The 17665-nt window shown below is 39.2% G+C and overlaps 1 protein-coding gene and 1 long non-coding RNA gene across 3 annotated transcripts; one reads left to right on the plus strand and one right to left on the minus strand.

The window, feature by feature from the left end:
* Positions 1-800: 800 nt before the first annotated feature.
* pdgfbb (platelet-derived growth factor beta polypeptide b) lies at positions 801-17095 on the minus strand. 2 transcript variants are annotated; one of them, XM_074655354.1, is made up of 8 exons: positions 16304-17095; positions 8780-8876; positions 6836-6892; positions 4816-5009; positions 4511-4687; positions 3418-4258; positions 2603-2753; positions 801-2426 (listed from the first exon to the last, which is right to left on the minus strand). In XM_074655354.1, the coding sequence occupies exons 1-7, from the start codon at positions 16367-16369 to the stop codon at positions 2620-2622; spliced, it is 1566 nt and encodes a 521-aa protein (XP_074511455.1). In that variant the 5' UTR covers positions 16370-17095; the 3' UTR covers positions 801-2426; positions 2603-2619. The 2 variants fall into 2 exon arrangements, with proteins under 2 accessions (XP_074511455.1, XP_074511456.1); XM_074655355.1 differs by lacking the exon at positions 16304-17095 and having other exon boundaries at positions 8784-8867.
* Positions 13178-13540, plus strand: LOC141780218 (uncharacterized). Its single transcript, XR_012596588.1, has 2 exons — positions 13178-13340; positions 13438-13540. It is a non-coding gene; the product is annotated as an uncharacterized LOC141780218 (long non-coding RNA).
* Positions 17096-17665: the final 570 nt, after the last annotated feature.

Consider the following 17665-nt stretch of genomic DNA (forward strand, 5'->3'; position numbering starts at 1 on the left):
AGCTATTGGATGAATTGTCATGAAATTGGGTAGCGACATCCATGATGTTTAGAGGATGAATCCCACTGACTTTGGTGATCTGACTTTACTTCTAGCAGCACCATGAGGTTGACACTTTTTGGATTTTAATTAAATGCCTTGGCAACTATTGGATAGATTTCCATGGAATTTGCTACACCCATTCATGTGCCCTTCCAGATGAATTGTAATCACTTTGGTGATCCCTTCACTTCCTCTAGCACAATCATCATTGAATTTGTTCAAGTCTTTTGTTTATGATTAATTACCTGCAAAACTAAATACATTCCCACCAGCCTCAGCTGTACTTGGTCATGTCTAGAATGCAACCCACAAGTTGCGAAAACGTGCAACTCTCATGAGACTCGCTGGCCGATGACCTGTCCTAACCATAACCATCTCGCAAGAGTTTACCTTCTAGCCTACTTTGTGTTTAGTGCTAATTAGCAAATGTTAGCATGCTAACATTCTAAATTAAGATGTTAAACATGGTAAAAATAATATCTGCTCGGTATCGGCATGTTAGCATACCGACGTTAGCATTTAGCTCAAAGCACCACTGTGCGTAAGTGCACCCTCGGCAGCTAGCATGACTGTAGACTCTTAGCATCAGTTTAGCTTCATTTGTCTGTTGTTCATCACGTGTTGACATTCATTGGCCCAGTGAGAGGTTCTCTGAATAGCATATCGCACATTTCATGACAAAACTATGGCCTTTTGGAAGCTAATTCATGAATATAGAAGGGGAAACTGGTGAAAAGGAATAAAAACACAAAACAAAGTAGATTTAAGCACATTAGCTTCTTATACCCATATGAAAATAGCATTAGGTGGCAAAGTTATCACAAACATTTAGTTTTTTCATCATATCTCATAATAAAACAGACTCAGAATCAGTAACAGTTGTAAGTTTGCATGAAGAACGTACAAGCCATGTTTTTCAATAACTTAAGATGTTTGGCTGATTATGGATTATTGGACACAAATAGCATCACCAGTGTGTTTCTACGTGTTGTTACTAATGAAAATAGAAAAGGACACAAAAACTATCTACATTTGCAATGTGTGGCTTTTTGCTGTACTTGTTTTGACCCTTTTAGTTTCCTGTAATGGAAATGTCAAAACCAATGTGTTGTAGATTAATAAAACAAATACAGTTGGGGCACTTGAAGAAAAATGTGTTGTAGGTAGGTTTTTCTTCCCCCTCCTCCCGGAGTGTAAAAGGAATGTGATTGTTTCAGTGGAAGAGAGACATGTCTTTATCAAATAGAGAAACAGATAAATGCGTCTACATGAGTATTGAGATGCATGACACAAGTGACACAGAAGTTAAACACTGCATGATCCTGGGAGGACACAGAAGGTTTTGATCGTTTTTCTTTAAAAATTCTGTCTTTCTTTCTTGTTTTAACCACCCAGTCATCATGAAGCATTGTTACATATCTCAACCACATTTTCTTTGCAGTATTTGTATAAAAAAAAGTTAATCCACAGTAATGGCAAAGATAAATAAATAAGAAACATAGCACGATGTCAGGTCACAGGTGTAACGCTATCACCTCGTATTCAGATAGCACCTTTTTATTCACGCCTGTGATGAGATTTTGAAATGCAACATTTTACGTTTTTGTTCTCTGATCACATCTGTGTAATTCCAGTGTTTGCAATGAGTTAAATATAATTAAATACGGTTAAAGAGAGACCATCGTTGTTTTACGGAGCTAATAAATGATATCAGGTAAATCTACACAGCTTTACCTTCCCAATACTGAGCCCCTCAGTATGTGGAAATACTGCTCATTTTAGTCACTTGTTGTTGCAGATGATTGTCTTTAAGATTATCCAATTACAATACAACAGATTTTTCAATGACACAAAAGAGTTATGTCCATTTAATGTCCATTTTTCCACCACATGCACTTTGTTGTCCATATGATTGTGGTTATCAAAGAAGTCTTTCAGCAACAAACTTTGTCATTTAAACCCCATAAAGACTGTTCTGTCAACATGTAAGTGCAGTTTCTCTCTGTTGATATCAAAACAAGGGTTCAAGAAGAGTTTTGAAATTGCACTATTGTCCACAGCTCTACAGCGATGCAGTTTCAGTCCCACCACAGGTTCTGTTGCCTCTTTGGGTGCCACTTGTTACTTCATACCAGCAACTGTCGTTGTAGAGGCAAGCGTTCTCTTGACAAGGTCCACCTTTTATTTATATTCCATTTTCTTCTTACCCTCGTCTTACTCCACACGGGTGTAGCTACAGGGTTCACCAGACAGTCATTAGTAGTGTTACGGAGGAGATCTCACAGGACGAGCAGGTTACTGACAAGTGAATAAATACTTATATGAAGGGAGTCACTCTGCTTCACCTCTGGATCCACGAAATACACCAAGTTCACTTTGTGTCCCTGAGGGCGAAACATAGAAAGACATACTTTAAACTGCATACATACTGGCACAGTGAAACAAATATAAAGTACATTTATAATTTGTAAATAGAAATATTACATTCAGTTATTCAAAACTGATAGGTACACAAATTAACAAATTTTTCCTTTATTATCTAAATATTCGGTGGACTCACCTGGCTTTACTTTAGCTCTACATTAGCATTGCTCTCATAGCTGCCTTGCTGATTCGTTTGCGATTCTTCCTCATCCTTTTCCTTGGACGGGCTGGGGGTCTGGGGCCTGCTGGAGCAGATGGCTGTCGTGTGGTAGCCGTAGATGTTGTCGCTGTCAAAATAGGATTTACATTTTATTAAATTTACCAAAAATCGTTGACTATTTTTCTTGTCGGTCTGTGGTAAGGCCTTTACACACCGGGGGGCGTGACGAATAAACGTCATGAAAAGGCGGAATACTAACTTGTGGATTTTATATGTCTAGGGCTTTTATTGTGAAAGGTAAGAGCGGAAGGAGTGGATGTGATCTGCGCTGCCTTTGTCAAGGTTGAAAAGAGTAATAAAATCTGCCGTCCTGGTTCGGACTACGGAACCTCCGTGTTGTAGTTTTATAAATATAGGCGCAACTCAACTGGTTCTGCACAGCTTGATTGGTTGATGCCTTATTCGCGGTGCGAAAGCTCCGAAAATCCGCCATGTTCCAAAAAAAATAATTTTAAAATTAAATATTTAATAAATAAATACAAATATTGTGTAATATTCACGTTTTGTGTTAAAGTATTCATGACGAAAACAACAGTCCAAAAAAATATGTTGACATGTGAATTAATCCCATGAGAGAAACGCCCCCGGTGTGTGACGGCCTTTATTATGAGTCAAAATGTAGTTAATGGAATTTTTCTTTAAGCACATAATTTTATTCTGACATGTTACTAAACGTTAGTATTTTTATTTTTGTCTTTTTTTAACCCATAGTTTTCAGTAATGTCTCTTACCTGGTTTCTGTGTTGTTGTTTGCAGATGATGGTGATGTTTACCATGCAGGTGATGTTGGCTCTCCGTTTCCTTTTCTTTCTGCCTTTCATCCTCTTCACGTTTCATCTGCTGCTGTCTCAGTATCTCCTTCTCTTGGTCCAGCCTCTTGTGGAGAAGTAGAAGCTCTTTTCTCTCCTGCTCCAGTTTTTCCTCCTCAATCTGTAAAATCCTCACCTCCTCAGGAGTATCATTGTTTCTCCGTCTCGCCTGTTCTCGAGGCTCTGGATTTGGTTCTTTGGTCGGTCGGAACCTGCTCCCAACTCTATCACTGGGCACCTCAGTAGGACTGAACTTAGCTTCAGGAATCTGAGTAACAGGGTGAGAGGAACCACTCGTGTGGCTCTTTGAAAGTTTGGATTTGTTGTCTTGCCACAGTGGACTGTGTGTTTGCGTGCCTTCGTCCCTGCTACTGTTTCCCTTATTAACTTTCCCTTCAGTGCTGTTGAGCAGCAACCCATTCCCACCTTCTGCCAACTTGTTCTTTACCTCGACGCCAACATTATCCACTGAGGAAACAGTCTTGTTGCCTTCAGAGACCCCCCCATTCTTCCTCTCCACATTCTCAGTTTGGTCTGTAGTCCCAATGAGCCTGGTGCCGTTATGTGCCCAGTGTGGAGCAAAAAGAATAGCCTCTCCAGTGCGAGATGTGTCCTCCCCGGTCAGGCTGTACCCTTCTCCGGGCTGAGTGAAGGTGTCTCCTCTGGGGCTCCAGTGCTGCTCCAGGAGATCCTCCAGGCGGGCCCTCTGGTTCTGCTTCAGCTCATCCCACTGATGGAGTTCATCCTTGGAATGCACCTTGACCTTTGATAATAAAATTAAATAAAATTCAATTCAGCTAAATCTCAGTTTAGTCCATTCATGCTCAACCAAAATGTTAATCCTGCACATTCATTCAAAGTACCAGTGACAAAAGACGGAGACGTTATTGAGTAGATAGATCATAAACATGTTGTGTTCTAGCCATTTCTATGAAATTCGCACAAAATTAGAATAACATTTATTAAGTATTAATACTCAAATTCACCCAAATGTAAAATAGCATTTATTCTGTACCTGTCCGTGTCCGAGTGTCTGGTTTCGATGCTGGTGGTTATGCTGTCTGCGAGATGATTTTTTCTTGGGCACTGGGGGACGTGGCGCAGGCTGACATCGACACTCCACATGATCGACCACTGACACCACAGCTTTAGCGTACGTAGGTCTTTTATTGACGTACTCAATCTTCATGACCTAGAGAAGTTGATAATAGTGGATAACTCTGAGTATAACATAAACACAGCGCAGCATTTCTGGGATTTTGTAGACGTGTGTGTTTAGAAATTTGTGTGCTGTATGTTTCAGTGTTTGTGGTTGTTTACCTGCAAGTATCTGGTGTGTGTGACGACGGGGACGCACTGCAGGCTCTTGGTGTTGCAGCAGCCAGAGCAGCGCTGCACCTCTACACAGGGCGGCCATAACAGGAAGTTGGCGTTGCTGCGGTCCAACATCGCCCTGGTGACCTCCACCACCTCTGTACGAACTTTACACAGAGCCTGCTGAGCTGGCTGGGCATCTGAGGGATGAGATATGAGTGTGAGCATGGATGGATTATGAAACAATGGGCTCCTGAGCACAGACGTAATGTAATTTTGCATCTATTTAAGGCATTTTGTATCTCTTTATGGTTATTTTGCATCTCTTTATGGTTATTTTGCATAATTTTGTGGTCATTTGGCGTGTCTTTCTGTGACATTTTGCAGGTGAAGCCCAGGGGGCCCCCTGACCCCTTGGCCCCTGGGGTTTTCTGTCTCTTTGTGGTCACTTTGCATCTCTTTTTAGTTATTTTGCATCTATTTTAGTCATTTTGCATCTCTTTATGGTCATTTTGCATCTCTTTTTAGTAACTTTGATTCTCTTTATGGTAGTTTTGAATCTATTTGTGGTTGTTTTCTGTTTCTTTGTGGTCACTTTGCATCTCTATTTAGTAATTTTGCTTCTCTTGATGGTAATTTTGCATCTCTTTGTCGTCATTTTGTGTCTTTATGTAGTCACTTTTTATCTCTTCATAGTTGTTTTTGCAGGTCTTTTTGTCATTTTGCATCTCTTTGTAGTCACTTTGTGTCTCTTTGTGGTCATTTGGCATCTCTTTCTGTGACATTTTGCAGGTGAAGCCCAAGGGGGGCCCATGACCCCTTGGCCCCTGGGCCTGTGCCCAGTAGGCCTGTTCAGTAATCCATCCATGAGTGTGAGTATGACTGGTTGTACTATTAGCATTAGTATTCATCATTCTAATAACTATACTTTTACTCTATTTGATTATTAAGGCAACTTAAATCACCGACTTTAGAAAACCGACTCTTCCCTTTGTGTATGTTTTCGTTGAACCAATAAGTAAAAGACAAGAATCGAAATGCACATGGGACTCCTCATGATTTGCCACAGAAATCTAAACTCTCCCAAGTTGCTAAGAAATGAGCGTGCAGCAAATATGAGAGACCTAATTACTTTTAAATCCGTGAAGCTTACCCATTCATCCACAGTGAATCACCTAGCTTGTTTGCATGTGTATTTATGGGATAGCGTGATAAGAAGTACTTGCCATTTAAGCCCAATTTTCCATTTTGTACAATAATTACTTATGAATTATGCAGCTCACCTACACCTATCCTCCATTAGCATCCACTACCGCCTGTTTCTAGCTGTTGTAGAGCAGAAACAAGTAGCAGGATTATAATGTGAAACTCATGCATTTCAAATGCAATCAGATTTATAATTATTAATATTGGTTTGCTACACCAAAACCTGAAGGAATTTCATTCCACAAAGCTTCACTGTTCAATTAGACAGTTCCGTTTGACACATAAAAGGACACATATAGAAGTTATTGGGCATAGTTTACACGATGATTAATGTAGGGCCATTAGTGTCGCCTCATGCTCGAGGGAATCCCACAAAGTCACCCAGAATGTTGTAGATTGGTGTCCAGTAATTCAGACATCTGCTTTATCATGATAGCGAAAAAAAAAAAGGTTAATGGGAAGAATTTTACCGTGTCACTAAAGCCATACTTGTCACATCAATCAAGTCGGGAGGAAGGGGGGGACTGAACACACCCGCAGCGATCCACTAATGAGGATGGAGTACTTTTACATTCATGGGGAAAATCAGGAATCCTCCATGTCAGCACTACTACCTTCTATTAACTCATTTATACGTATGAATACACACAGATGTATCATCACAAACTGGCAGCCAAACCATGAGAACGATTCTTTTAAGATCCAAAGAAGAGTAATAGCAGTGACGTCTTTCTATTACAATAAATTCACATCTTGCACGCAACAAGAAACCAATGGCACTGTGGGGGAATAGAAGAGGAAGGAGTGGGGCTTAGCTCACCGAGGCTCCTTGGTATCCTATGACCTCCATTGGCTGCAGAAATCCCGTCCTCCTCATCTGAGACAAAACAATAAACAAACAGCATTTGACTTATGTAAACACGGCAACTGGTTTATGAATGGTCTGTTTTTGGCATTGTGTATATATTTTATTCTAAGGCCTTCTAGCGCCCTCTGCATGTATAGAGATAAAACCGGAGACCTCGCATGTGGACCGGAGAGGGAGAAACAAAGAGTGTGTGGGGGTAGTTGATGTCACATATATGTGTGCTTATGAGCATGCACATGTAGAGAGAGACAAATAGAGACCTAGCTTCAGTAATTGTTGCACTGTTATAATTCTTACTTTGTGTTTTTTCATGTGTGTTTCTTATATTATGTATTCTCCCTGCTCCTTCTTACTCCATGTCTTTGTCTGAGTTGGTTTTATTACTGGTGATGTTTACTTGTCACAATTAGGGTAGAAAAGTAGCAACTTATTGTTGTCATGATAGTTTTCAGTTCAACACATTTTATGTATTATTTAGTGAACTCTTGATTACAATTTTCTGGCATTATAATATAATCAGTGCCGTTTTTGGTTGATTACAAAGCATTTTGCACTTTATTTTGAAAGGATACTCAGAAGCCGAACGGTTGTACAACGTTCTCATATACACCCATACAGCAACATGTAATCCTACTAAGTAATAATACATAATGGTAACACTGTATGTGGTAATGCACTTTGTGCAATGAAAAGCAGGCAATTTTGTTTACATGAAGTTGTTGCCTACATATTTGATACTTTCTGACATAACCACGTTCTAAACTATGTTTCCAAAATATAATCTTTATGTTTTTGTAATAAATGAGCTCCAGATACAGAAAATTAAGAATTCCACCAGTGTTATGGTTCGAATTACTGTTAATGGTCTGCCAAATTCAACCTAGTCCGCAGAATTGGCATTTTTGGCATTGTACCACGTTTCTGAACCAGAAATATGTTTCATAAATACGTTTAATATCAGCCTCATATCACGCTTGCGAAAACGCACATGGTTAATATTGTGAAATGATTGGTTAGGTTAGGTTTAGGCGACAAAACTACTTGGTTGGAAGGTTGGAAAAAACATCATGGTTTGTGTTTAAATAATAACGTAACAATGTAACATAGCAACGTAACATAACACGACAATATAACATAACAACATAACAATATAACATAACAACATAACATAACAACATAACATAATAACATAACATAACAACATAACAACATAACAACATAACATAACAACATAACATAACAACATAACATAACGTAATATAACATAACATAACGTAACATAACAATGTAACAACATAACGTAACATAAAGACATAAAATAATGTAACAACAACGTAACGTAACATAAAGACATAAAATAATGTAACAACAACGTAACGTAACAACGTAACGTAACAACGTAACGTAACAACGTAACGTAACAACGTAACGTAACAACGTAACGGAACAACGGAACGGAACAACGGAACGGAACAACGGAACGGAACAACGGAACGGAACAACGGAACGGAACAACGGAACAACATAACAATGTAATGTAACAAAGCAAAGCAGCAACGCAACGTAACAATGCAACGTAACAACGTAATGTAACAATGTAAGGAGCGCAAATAAATAACGGTCTTTGGCGGACTTTCTCGCTCTTTTTCTTACGACGTTCAACGTATCCGTTTCGAAGGTTTAGGCATGAGATTAAAAATGGTTTAGGAAATTTTAGTTAGCTCCATTTAGTGATAACGTTGAAAATGGTTCTGTTTACATGAGTATTTAAGATGTTGTTAAAGTTAAAATAAGGACATGGACAGAATGTAACTGTGTAAGGATCCATTATAACACCTCCAATAGTGAGTCTGGTTCCAGCGTATGTATAAACAGTAATATCAGAATGGTCTTTACCTACGGAGTCAGTGAGCAGCAGCAGCTGAAGGTCCTCTATGGAGGAGATGGGACTGTTTCTAACCAGCTCCACCAGGGCTGCAGGCAGAGGCTCCCCCTGAAACACACAAGTATATATACATTAATATAAGAGACCAAAGAGATAAGATACTCTAGACTGTCTTAGAACATGGTTATAGGAGAAAGGGAAAAGGCATGTAACCATCTAGAACTTTTTTTTCAGCAGTGCACTTGACTATAATAATAGCTATCTGAGAATTTTCCACCCTGTATTCATCCTGCATCAGACATTACAGAGTTTTCCAAACAGTTCCTCTGAGGAAATGGAAATAAATCTGCAGCACATCTGTAATAACCATTTCACAAGTGTTTCGGTGTGTGTGTCTGCTTGAAAGAGGAACAAATAGGTGATCAAAATGTAAACAAAATGGTATCCCTTCTATCAAAAACCAAATCCCAAGATTGGAAACTCAAACAAAGACCGATCTTTGTCTTAAAGTTTATAATGCTTAAAGTTTGCAATGCTATCTGGGGCTGTGAGGGGTTTGTTTACATCAGAGACGACACAAAATGTGGATTTTGGCAATGAAGGAATATATCACTCCGTGCAACGGTATGACTCTTTTATGTGTTTTTAATAGTTTTTGGAAGACAATGGCGTTTTATGGCATTGAGGCTATAAACAGTATCAGGTTGTTGCTCCACAGGAAATACTTGATAGTAGGAAAAATTCATTTCTGGTTTAGTTTTTCTCTTTGTTGACAATAACAAAAGGATAAGATAGCACAAACCTTGCATGCATTTGATCAAATATTTCAATACCACCACACCAGAAACCAAGCAACAGCTCTACATTGTGATTCTATGGACTGACTGTGGGTTTAACCCCCCTGGTCATTAATGGGCAAGAGGGGGAGTATTAACCAAAGCGGACACACAATGGTCACTAAGAGCAGGGTGAATGACTATTGGCGTTGTGTCTTCTCATCTGCTAACATTTAGGGGTCAAAGGAGCCAGGAAGGAGTCAGGAAGTGGGGGAAGGAGTGATACGGAGAAGAAGGGAGGTGCATCTGAAAAAGAAAGAGGGATAATAGATGAATAAAAGACGGGTTAAAATGGACAAGGATCAGACGTGGGTCGAGACACTTCCTCACATCAGTTTAAATGCTGTGGATGTGCTTCATTTGCTCTGCCGTCTCACGGCTTGATGGAACCAATGGAGATGATCTCAATGGAGCAAATGTGGTCTGGATAGTGATAGTGTTCACCGTCTTATAATTATCCACATTTAAAATATACAACATATGAAAGGTTGCACATTTAAACTTTTTATTTTAAAATACAGCTTAATATTAGAATGTGAGTCCAGTCCAGTAAACAGCGTGTACGTTTCCATTCAGGTTCTGCAGAGTATAATGATTCCCAACGGGAAGCAGGTTTTAGCCAAAGGAAGCAGCCATCCATGCATGGACATGTATTCTCATCCTGCCTGTACTATACATCAACGACTTTCCCACATTGTTGGTTGGCTTTTCAGAGAGTCCAATTATACTGCGGGGAAATGCCTGCTGTATTACCCACACATCTCTGCTGCAGAGCTGTCGTTGCCCCCAAGGAGTCATCATCATCATCACGATGATTTCTTCCCTTCGCCAAACGGAGCGAACCCGCCTGCTCGGCTAATTGTGTCTGATGTTAATTATAGGATGTGTGCCTTTGTTCGCAGTGGTGCCTGCTGTCATGCCGATTTGTGTCTAAGCAGGAAATGATAAATAAACATTTTGGTTCTGATAAACAAAACAGACGTAAACAATTTCAAAAATCCACAGACAGAATGTGTAAACACGCATTGATAATGTTCAACGTGCAACTATGGGATGGAGATTATAATACGTATAATATATCAAGATTTTAGGGGAATTTCATATGACCTGTATTTAGGTATACAACAGCATAAAAGAATGATATCAGTGAGCAACAGCAGCTCCCTGCTCATTATGAATGAGAGCTGTTTTACAGGCAAACTAAGGATGGGACGATATAGTATTTTATCGCAAATGACGATAAAAAACACTCACAATACGTTGATCGTGGTGAATTTCCATTATCAGGATAATCGTGAATACCCTCAAGAGTGACTTGAAAAAGCTATCTAGCTCCCTATCATTGAGGATAAGTGAAAAATAGAGCCTGATTTTATTTATCAGGTAAGAACGATTTTTTTTTTTTTAATTTACGATTTATTTGATTCGTGTATATAGACACGAATTTTAAAAAAAAATTGTGACGCTCAGCATGACTTTGAACAACACGTGAAATTCCACTCCATTCTTAAAAATAAAATTAATTAGTTAGGTTTAGGAATAGATCGACTTGTTTAGGCTGAGGCAACAAAACTACTTAGTTAGGTTTAGGAAAAGATTGTGGTTTGGGTTAAAATAACACCAGAAGTGCTGTAACTTAAGTACGGAAGTTACTTGGCAAATAAATCAACTTGTGGTTTCACACGGGACATGGTCCTGGGTGAAAGTCCTGTGTTTTTTGACCCACCCGTCCACCCCAACCTCTTTATACTTCCCTGTTTACAATTACGTGGATTACATATGAATTGATTTTATGTTGACCATCACGAAAAAAAATTTAAATTCGTGTCTATGTACACGAATCAAATAGATTAAATTTTGTGACTATGTCACAAGCTGCTGTGCGGCTGGGCTGGTCCTATCTGTGATGCAATAAAAAAATATTTGTTTTAACAAAATGTAAGGTAAAGTGATTCCAGTATGTTTAAGTGCCAATTTAAGAGTTTTAAACATATTTTGATGATTATCCGGATAATATTATGAATCACAATTATTTTGGCCAAGATAATCATGACATGAAATTTTCATATCGTCCCATGCCTATTAGGAACTTTATTATATAACCAAACGGCTCCATGTGTTGTCATACAATAACATTCCTCCTTTAATATCATGAGGATTCAGGTTGTCCTGTATACTTTTTGTTAGGGCTGAAACTAACTAACGCTTATTTTCATTGTCGATTAATCTGTTAATTATGTAGGGGATAATGTACAGAGAGCCGGTAATTGTTGTGATATAAACCCAGATAGAGCGATGCTGACGCGAAGCAGAGGGGTTTATTTCACAACAATGACCCGCTAGCTGTGCATAATCCCGCTTATTACACGGCTACGTACTTAAGAAATCAGTAATTTGACACAAAAACGGTTCGTCAACATCAGAACTGCGCCCATAGCAACAGTCTGTTATACATAGCAACGGTCTGCTATAAAGAAATAACTGACCGTAGAATGCTGTGATTGACCAATCAAAATCGAGTATTCAACATAGCCATGTAATAATGTATCATTTAATCGTTTAGTTGTTTGGTCAATAAAATGTCAGAAAACGGTGGAAAGTGACGTCACAAATGACGTCCTCAAATTTCTTGTTTTGCCCACAACTCATACATATTCCATTTACTGTCATAGAGGAGTAAAGAAACCAAAAAATATTCACATTTAAAGAAACTGACTTCAGATTTTTCTAACTTTTTTTCTGAAAGAATTACTCAAACCGATTAATCAATCGTTGATAACTGATCGTTACAGCTCTTTTGCCATTTCACATGGTCCGAAAAACATTTTTTTTCGACATAATCCAGCACTTATCATCTGAAGCCAGCTCCCATCCCCTGAAGGTCTGTTGGACACATTGAGGAATGCCAGGTACAGGCCGCGGCTGCAGTTGGCAGGAGGAGGAGAGAGAACATCTAAGTCGTACATAATTAGGGGGTCGAGTTTGCTGCCGGCGCAGCAGCAGCAGCAGCAGCAGCACACGTGTGAGGTTTCACATGTAGCCGCTGAAACGGCGGCTACACGTGCACAATTCTGGAAATGTGACTTTAATTAATTCCTTTGTCATAATTTGCCTCTGAGTTGGAGAGGCGCCTGATGCAGTTAAAGATAAGGATGAGTTTGTGTTAGCTAAATGTAAATGTCTGGATTCCTCTCTGGTGGTCCACAGTTGAATGTACGTATATACATTTCATATATGAGCACGCTGAATTATCACTCTCAAGACTGGATGCATCTCAAACCCATTCTCTTGTGATAATGTTCTCTTTATAATGGACGTGATTGAACCTTACATACAGACTCCATCATTTCACAGCTGCCATACTATAACTTTAAAATTAGACGTGGGGAATTCCTGGTTGTATACCTCAAAGCCTTTGTAACTTTCTCCCTGTAAACCACTCGGCCTGTCAAATCTGAGTTCTCTTTTACATGTGGTGCCTACAGAGGCCGTAAAATGAAAAGGCGGGTTGATGACAGGAATTTAAAGTCATCCATCATACCCTAAATCTACCTTCATGTGAAGTCATCATGGTGATGGTAGATTGCATGCATGCACTATAAATTGCATATATTCAGTGGATGAAAGGCAGTTTTTCCCCTTCTTTTATTTTGTTTTTATTTGAATTGAAAGCTAATAGTTTCCAACGTGTGCAGCAGTTACCGTAACCCTCCATCTGTCTGGATGAAAAAAAAAGGTAAACTCACACAGGGTTGTGGCCTCTTGTCTGACTTGTTTAAATGTCCACTTCCCATGACTGACTTGTTAACTGTGTGTGTTTTGACCCCATTTAGTTTTACAAGTGGCTGACCCTGGCGTGTCACTGTGGAGATCAATTTCCTGGGTCAGAAACACATCTGAAATCTGAACAGAGGCAGAAATACAGATAAAATCTGATTCACTGTGCATCTGAACCTACTTCTATAGCCTTCATTAAGGCAAAAGATGTTTTTTAAATGACCATAATGTCAGTTAAGCCTCACTTGACCTAGCAAGACCCTCAGTTAAGTCTTGTCTTCCTGTTTGATAGGGCTTGGACGATTCACCTATCTTCCGATTTGATGCTATCACGATACTTGGGTGCTGATTCGATATGTATTGCGATTCAATATTACGATATATTGCGATTTTTGTTAATGTTTTTAACACTAGACCATGGGAAAAATGTAATAATACACTTCTAGGGACTTTTACTTTGGAAAATATCTAAATTAATACAGTGAGAATATTTGATTTTCAGCATGTATGTAGTCAGAGATGTCCTGAAGTCAAATATATCAGTCATTGTCAGGCATTATTTATAAAAAAATTTCCCTCACAAATTAGTGGTATTTTGAAAACTGGAAGTAGTCACACGTGTATCCTTCCGCTAACTTCGCCAAGTCCGTCACTAGCTCTCCCGTCAGCTCCGTTCTCTTTATACATCCATGGTCAGCTCCATCGGGGCCGTTTGAATGCATTTAACATAAATGTCAGTATATGAGAGCTCTACAGTTGTAGCATCGGACGATTTGACCACAGAGATGAGAGTGACGGCTGGCATGACCGCACGTTAATACAATTGTACTAATAATATTATCGTAATACTTTAACGTTTCCTGTCCGTGACAGAGTTAGCATGCAGCTTTAGCCGTGATGTCTAGCTCTGCTTTTCCTGCAATATGTGAAACCCAAAGTGTTTCCATAATTTACTGTATGTGTAGTGTTTACCACTTTGGATTTAAAATGTGAGGGTGCAGGTCGTATCCACACGGACCCTGCGCTGTTTTCTACTTTTCTACGTTTTGGCTTGCAGCGCCTGGCTGCGGTTTGTTTTGGTGACAGATACGGAACGAATATGACGTCACGTTACTCTGACTGCAACAATAAAAGCGGTAACTTCCTTCTACCTCCGTATAGACTCAAATGAAGCAAATATATAGATTCTGGCATTTCAAACTCAATTTCAAAATTGTAAAAAAAAAAAAAAAATATCGAGATACACAGGTGAATCGATTTTTTTCCTTCCCCTACTGTTTGACCTCAGCAGATTGTCAGACTTTGCCCATCTATCCTGCAACCATATTTCACTATTTTTCATTGCAGAAGTGGTTCACTGGAGGTGGAAACAGCAGTAATAAGTTCATCATCCCTCTAACACACTTAAAAAGCCTCAGTGATTTAGCTGTAAATGTAATGGACAAGTGATTTACATTGCGTTGCTGCATGACAAGTATTACACACCACAACACATTATCTCACCTCCAAGATATATTTCACCCTGGGTGTCAAAATTAGAAAAACAAAATGTCTCACTGCAATTGTGGTCGCTCCTCGTCTAAACATGTGGCCTCTACAGCATCATGTAACAGTATGATGCTGCTCACTGACTGATTTATGGACTCGGCTCAACATCTGGAACAGCAGCATCCATGTATGCACCACGTGGAGCATCCAGCTGTAAAACATCGAGCCTATCATGGCAGCCTTTTGTTTCCTGGCTCATCATCATCACCCACAGAGGACGACCTCTGCCTGTGTGTGCCCCCTGGGCGTCCATTCATAACGCCAGTTAATGGGAGGAATAACAGTTATTTTCTGCTGAGGATGCCTCCCCTCTCAGAAGCATTAAGGGAAAGACTGGATTTTATTATGACACTAGACTGAAGCAGGTACACTAACTCCTAAGTTCTAAAAAAAAAAAACACCTGGATTTGATTATCATGTGTGTTGTATTTGTTAGGAAGGACGCATATGCTCTTGATAAGCTAATATTTCTCTAATTCAGCTCTAAAGAGAATAAAATACAAAAGAATTATGAGTTATAAAACGTAAAAATTAAACATATATAGCCTATTACATGCAGTATTTAACTTAATTTTGGAGTAACTCTTATGAAATAGTTGCTATAAACTAGCCTAAATTTATATTAGCTAGCATACTTTTATGATACCCTTACGAAAAAGTAGTATACTTCAAGTTTATTTTATGATGTATACTTAAGTAATGTTCAAGTATATTTCCCCGAAGTATACTTTATGTAATAAGTATACTCATATCAATGTACCAGTAGTACAACTACACAGCCAAGTATACCTTTCTGCAGGCCTATAAGGCAAGAATACCTCATGATACTTTTCTTAATTATATCTCGATCAAAATTTTAAGTACAAGTATAAGCCAAGTATACTTAGACTTTTCTGTATACTTGTCTGTGTAAGCCAAGTATACTTAAGACTCCTCTGTATACTTGTCAGTATGAGCCAAGTAGACTTTTCTGTATACTTGTCAGTATGAGCCAAGTAGACCTTTCTGTATACTTGTCAGTATAAGCCAAGTATACATGGACTTTTCTGTATACTTGTCAGTATGAGCCAAGTATACTTAGACTGTTCTGTATACTGGTCAGTAGAAGCTAAGTATGTATATCTCTGATAAGTGCATAAAAAGTAAACTGCCTTATTTTAAGTTTAAAATAAGTATACTAATAGCACCCTTGAATAAACTTCTATTTGGTAATGGTAGGCTATATCCTGTGAGCTCGTGTACAATTTTCAATAAAACTCCCATGGTGTTTCACGTTTTCCTATGATATTTGTATAGTATAATATAAGGAGTTGTTACAGTAAAAGGTGAAGCATCTCTAAAAGTCAAACAGTCAAACCGACTCAGCAGACTCACCTCGGCCACGCCAAACCGCAGACACGCCGCCAGCACCGCGAGCAGCAGCCGGACCCACGAGCTCATCTTGCTGCCCAGCCTCGAGCCTCCTCGACGGACCGGGCATTTATGGAAGCGCGAGAGAATCCCTTCTCTCCTCAGCACTGCGCGCGGGGGGACAGCGGCTCGCCCTGCGGAACTACTGCTGCGTGCGTAAAGACAGGTCTGTCCAACACTATGTTGTCTCTCCAGTCAGAGATATCCGAAGAAGATGAAGAAAGCGCTCGTGTCAGGTCAGGGGCACGCAACTTTTATGTCATAAAAAAAAGAAGAAGAAGCTCCACAGTCCTGGATGAATAAAAAAACATCCAAAAATGTCGGGGCTTTTCTATTTAATTCACCTTACGTAAAAGTGTGCGTAAAAACGGATCAATACATTTAATTAACAAAACGACATTTTCCAAGTCACAAACTTCACAAGACAAAACTATATGCAGAACTCAGAAAGTGAGTTTCAATTATTCCATTTTATGTCCCGTTTTCTTTAAAAAATACAATATATCCAACTGTCTTCTCTTTTTCCCATGCAGTGGGTCTCTTTAATTAACCGTGATGCGATCCCAGCTGAACGTCTGAAATAACGTGGCAGGTCATCAGCACGGTAGTAGTCTGAGTAGTCCTCTTCTTCCAAGGAGTCTTATCAATAAGCAGAGCTCTGTGTGGCTCAGTGCGCCTCAGCCCTGCTGGAGCTGCCTGATTACGCAGCGGTGGTGTTGGTGGTGGTGGTGGTGCTGAGGGGTATAGAGCAGATTTCGAAGAGTCTCTCTCCCGCCCCCTGCCTGAAGAATGGGCGATAATGTGCGCACAAAGGAGCGACAATAATTTCACAAATGAGCAGCCATGCAGCCACTCTGAGCAATATTTCATCTGTCGTGAATCATTTATGCAGATATTCCTGCATGAGGCAGCGCCAAGTCCTGATGTGGGTTTTTGTTTGTTGATCTGTTTCTGCACACGTGATCTGGTTTGACATTTTAGTATTATTAACTCTGAAGGTGTAAAAATATCAACCCAGTGTTTATGTCAGCGTTTTTGAAGTAAATTCAATTTGGGATTAATTGGCCCACTTTGTAGTTTATAAAAGTATACTTTTAAGTGCACTATAAGAACAGTAAACTTTGAGTACACTACTAGTTTACATCTAAGTTGCATTTTGTACTGCAACTATACTACAAGTGAATAAGTATACTGTTAGTTTAATATATACTTGTAGCCCACTTTTTAGTTTATGAAAGTGCACTTTGTATACTTTAACTTACAGTACTTAGCTAATTGTTTATGTATTACATAAAGAGACTCGCTCCTTTTGCACTTTGACTTGAT

This window comes from Sebastes fasciatus, chromosome 13 (assembly GCF_043250625.1).
Source record: "Sebastes fasciatus isolate fSebFas1 chromosome 13, fSebFas1.pri, whole genome shotgun sequence".
NCBI classification, from domain to species: Eukaryota; Metazoa; Chordata; class Actinopteri; order Perciformes; family Sebastidae; genus Sebastes; species Sebastes fasciatus.

Excerpts from the sequence above, each read along its gene's own strand:
- pdgfbb (XM_074655354.1), bottom strand. The coding sequence starts at position 16,369 with ATGAGCTCGTGGGTCCGGCTGCTGCTCGCGGTGCTGGCGGCGTGTCTG. Across the intron at positions 6,893-8,779 it reads GCTGCTCACTGACTCCGTAG|ATGAGGAGGACGGGATTTCT; the intron begins GTAAAGACCATT and ends GTTTTGTCTCAG. Across the intron at positions 4,688-4,815 it reads CACACACCAGATACTTGCAG|GTCATGAAGATTGAGTACGT; the intron begins GTAAACAACCAC and ends CAACTTCTCTAG.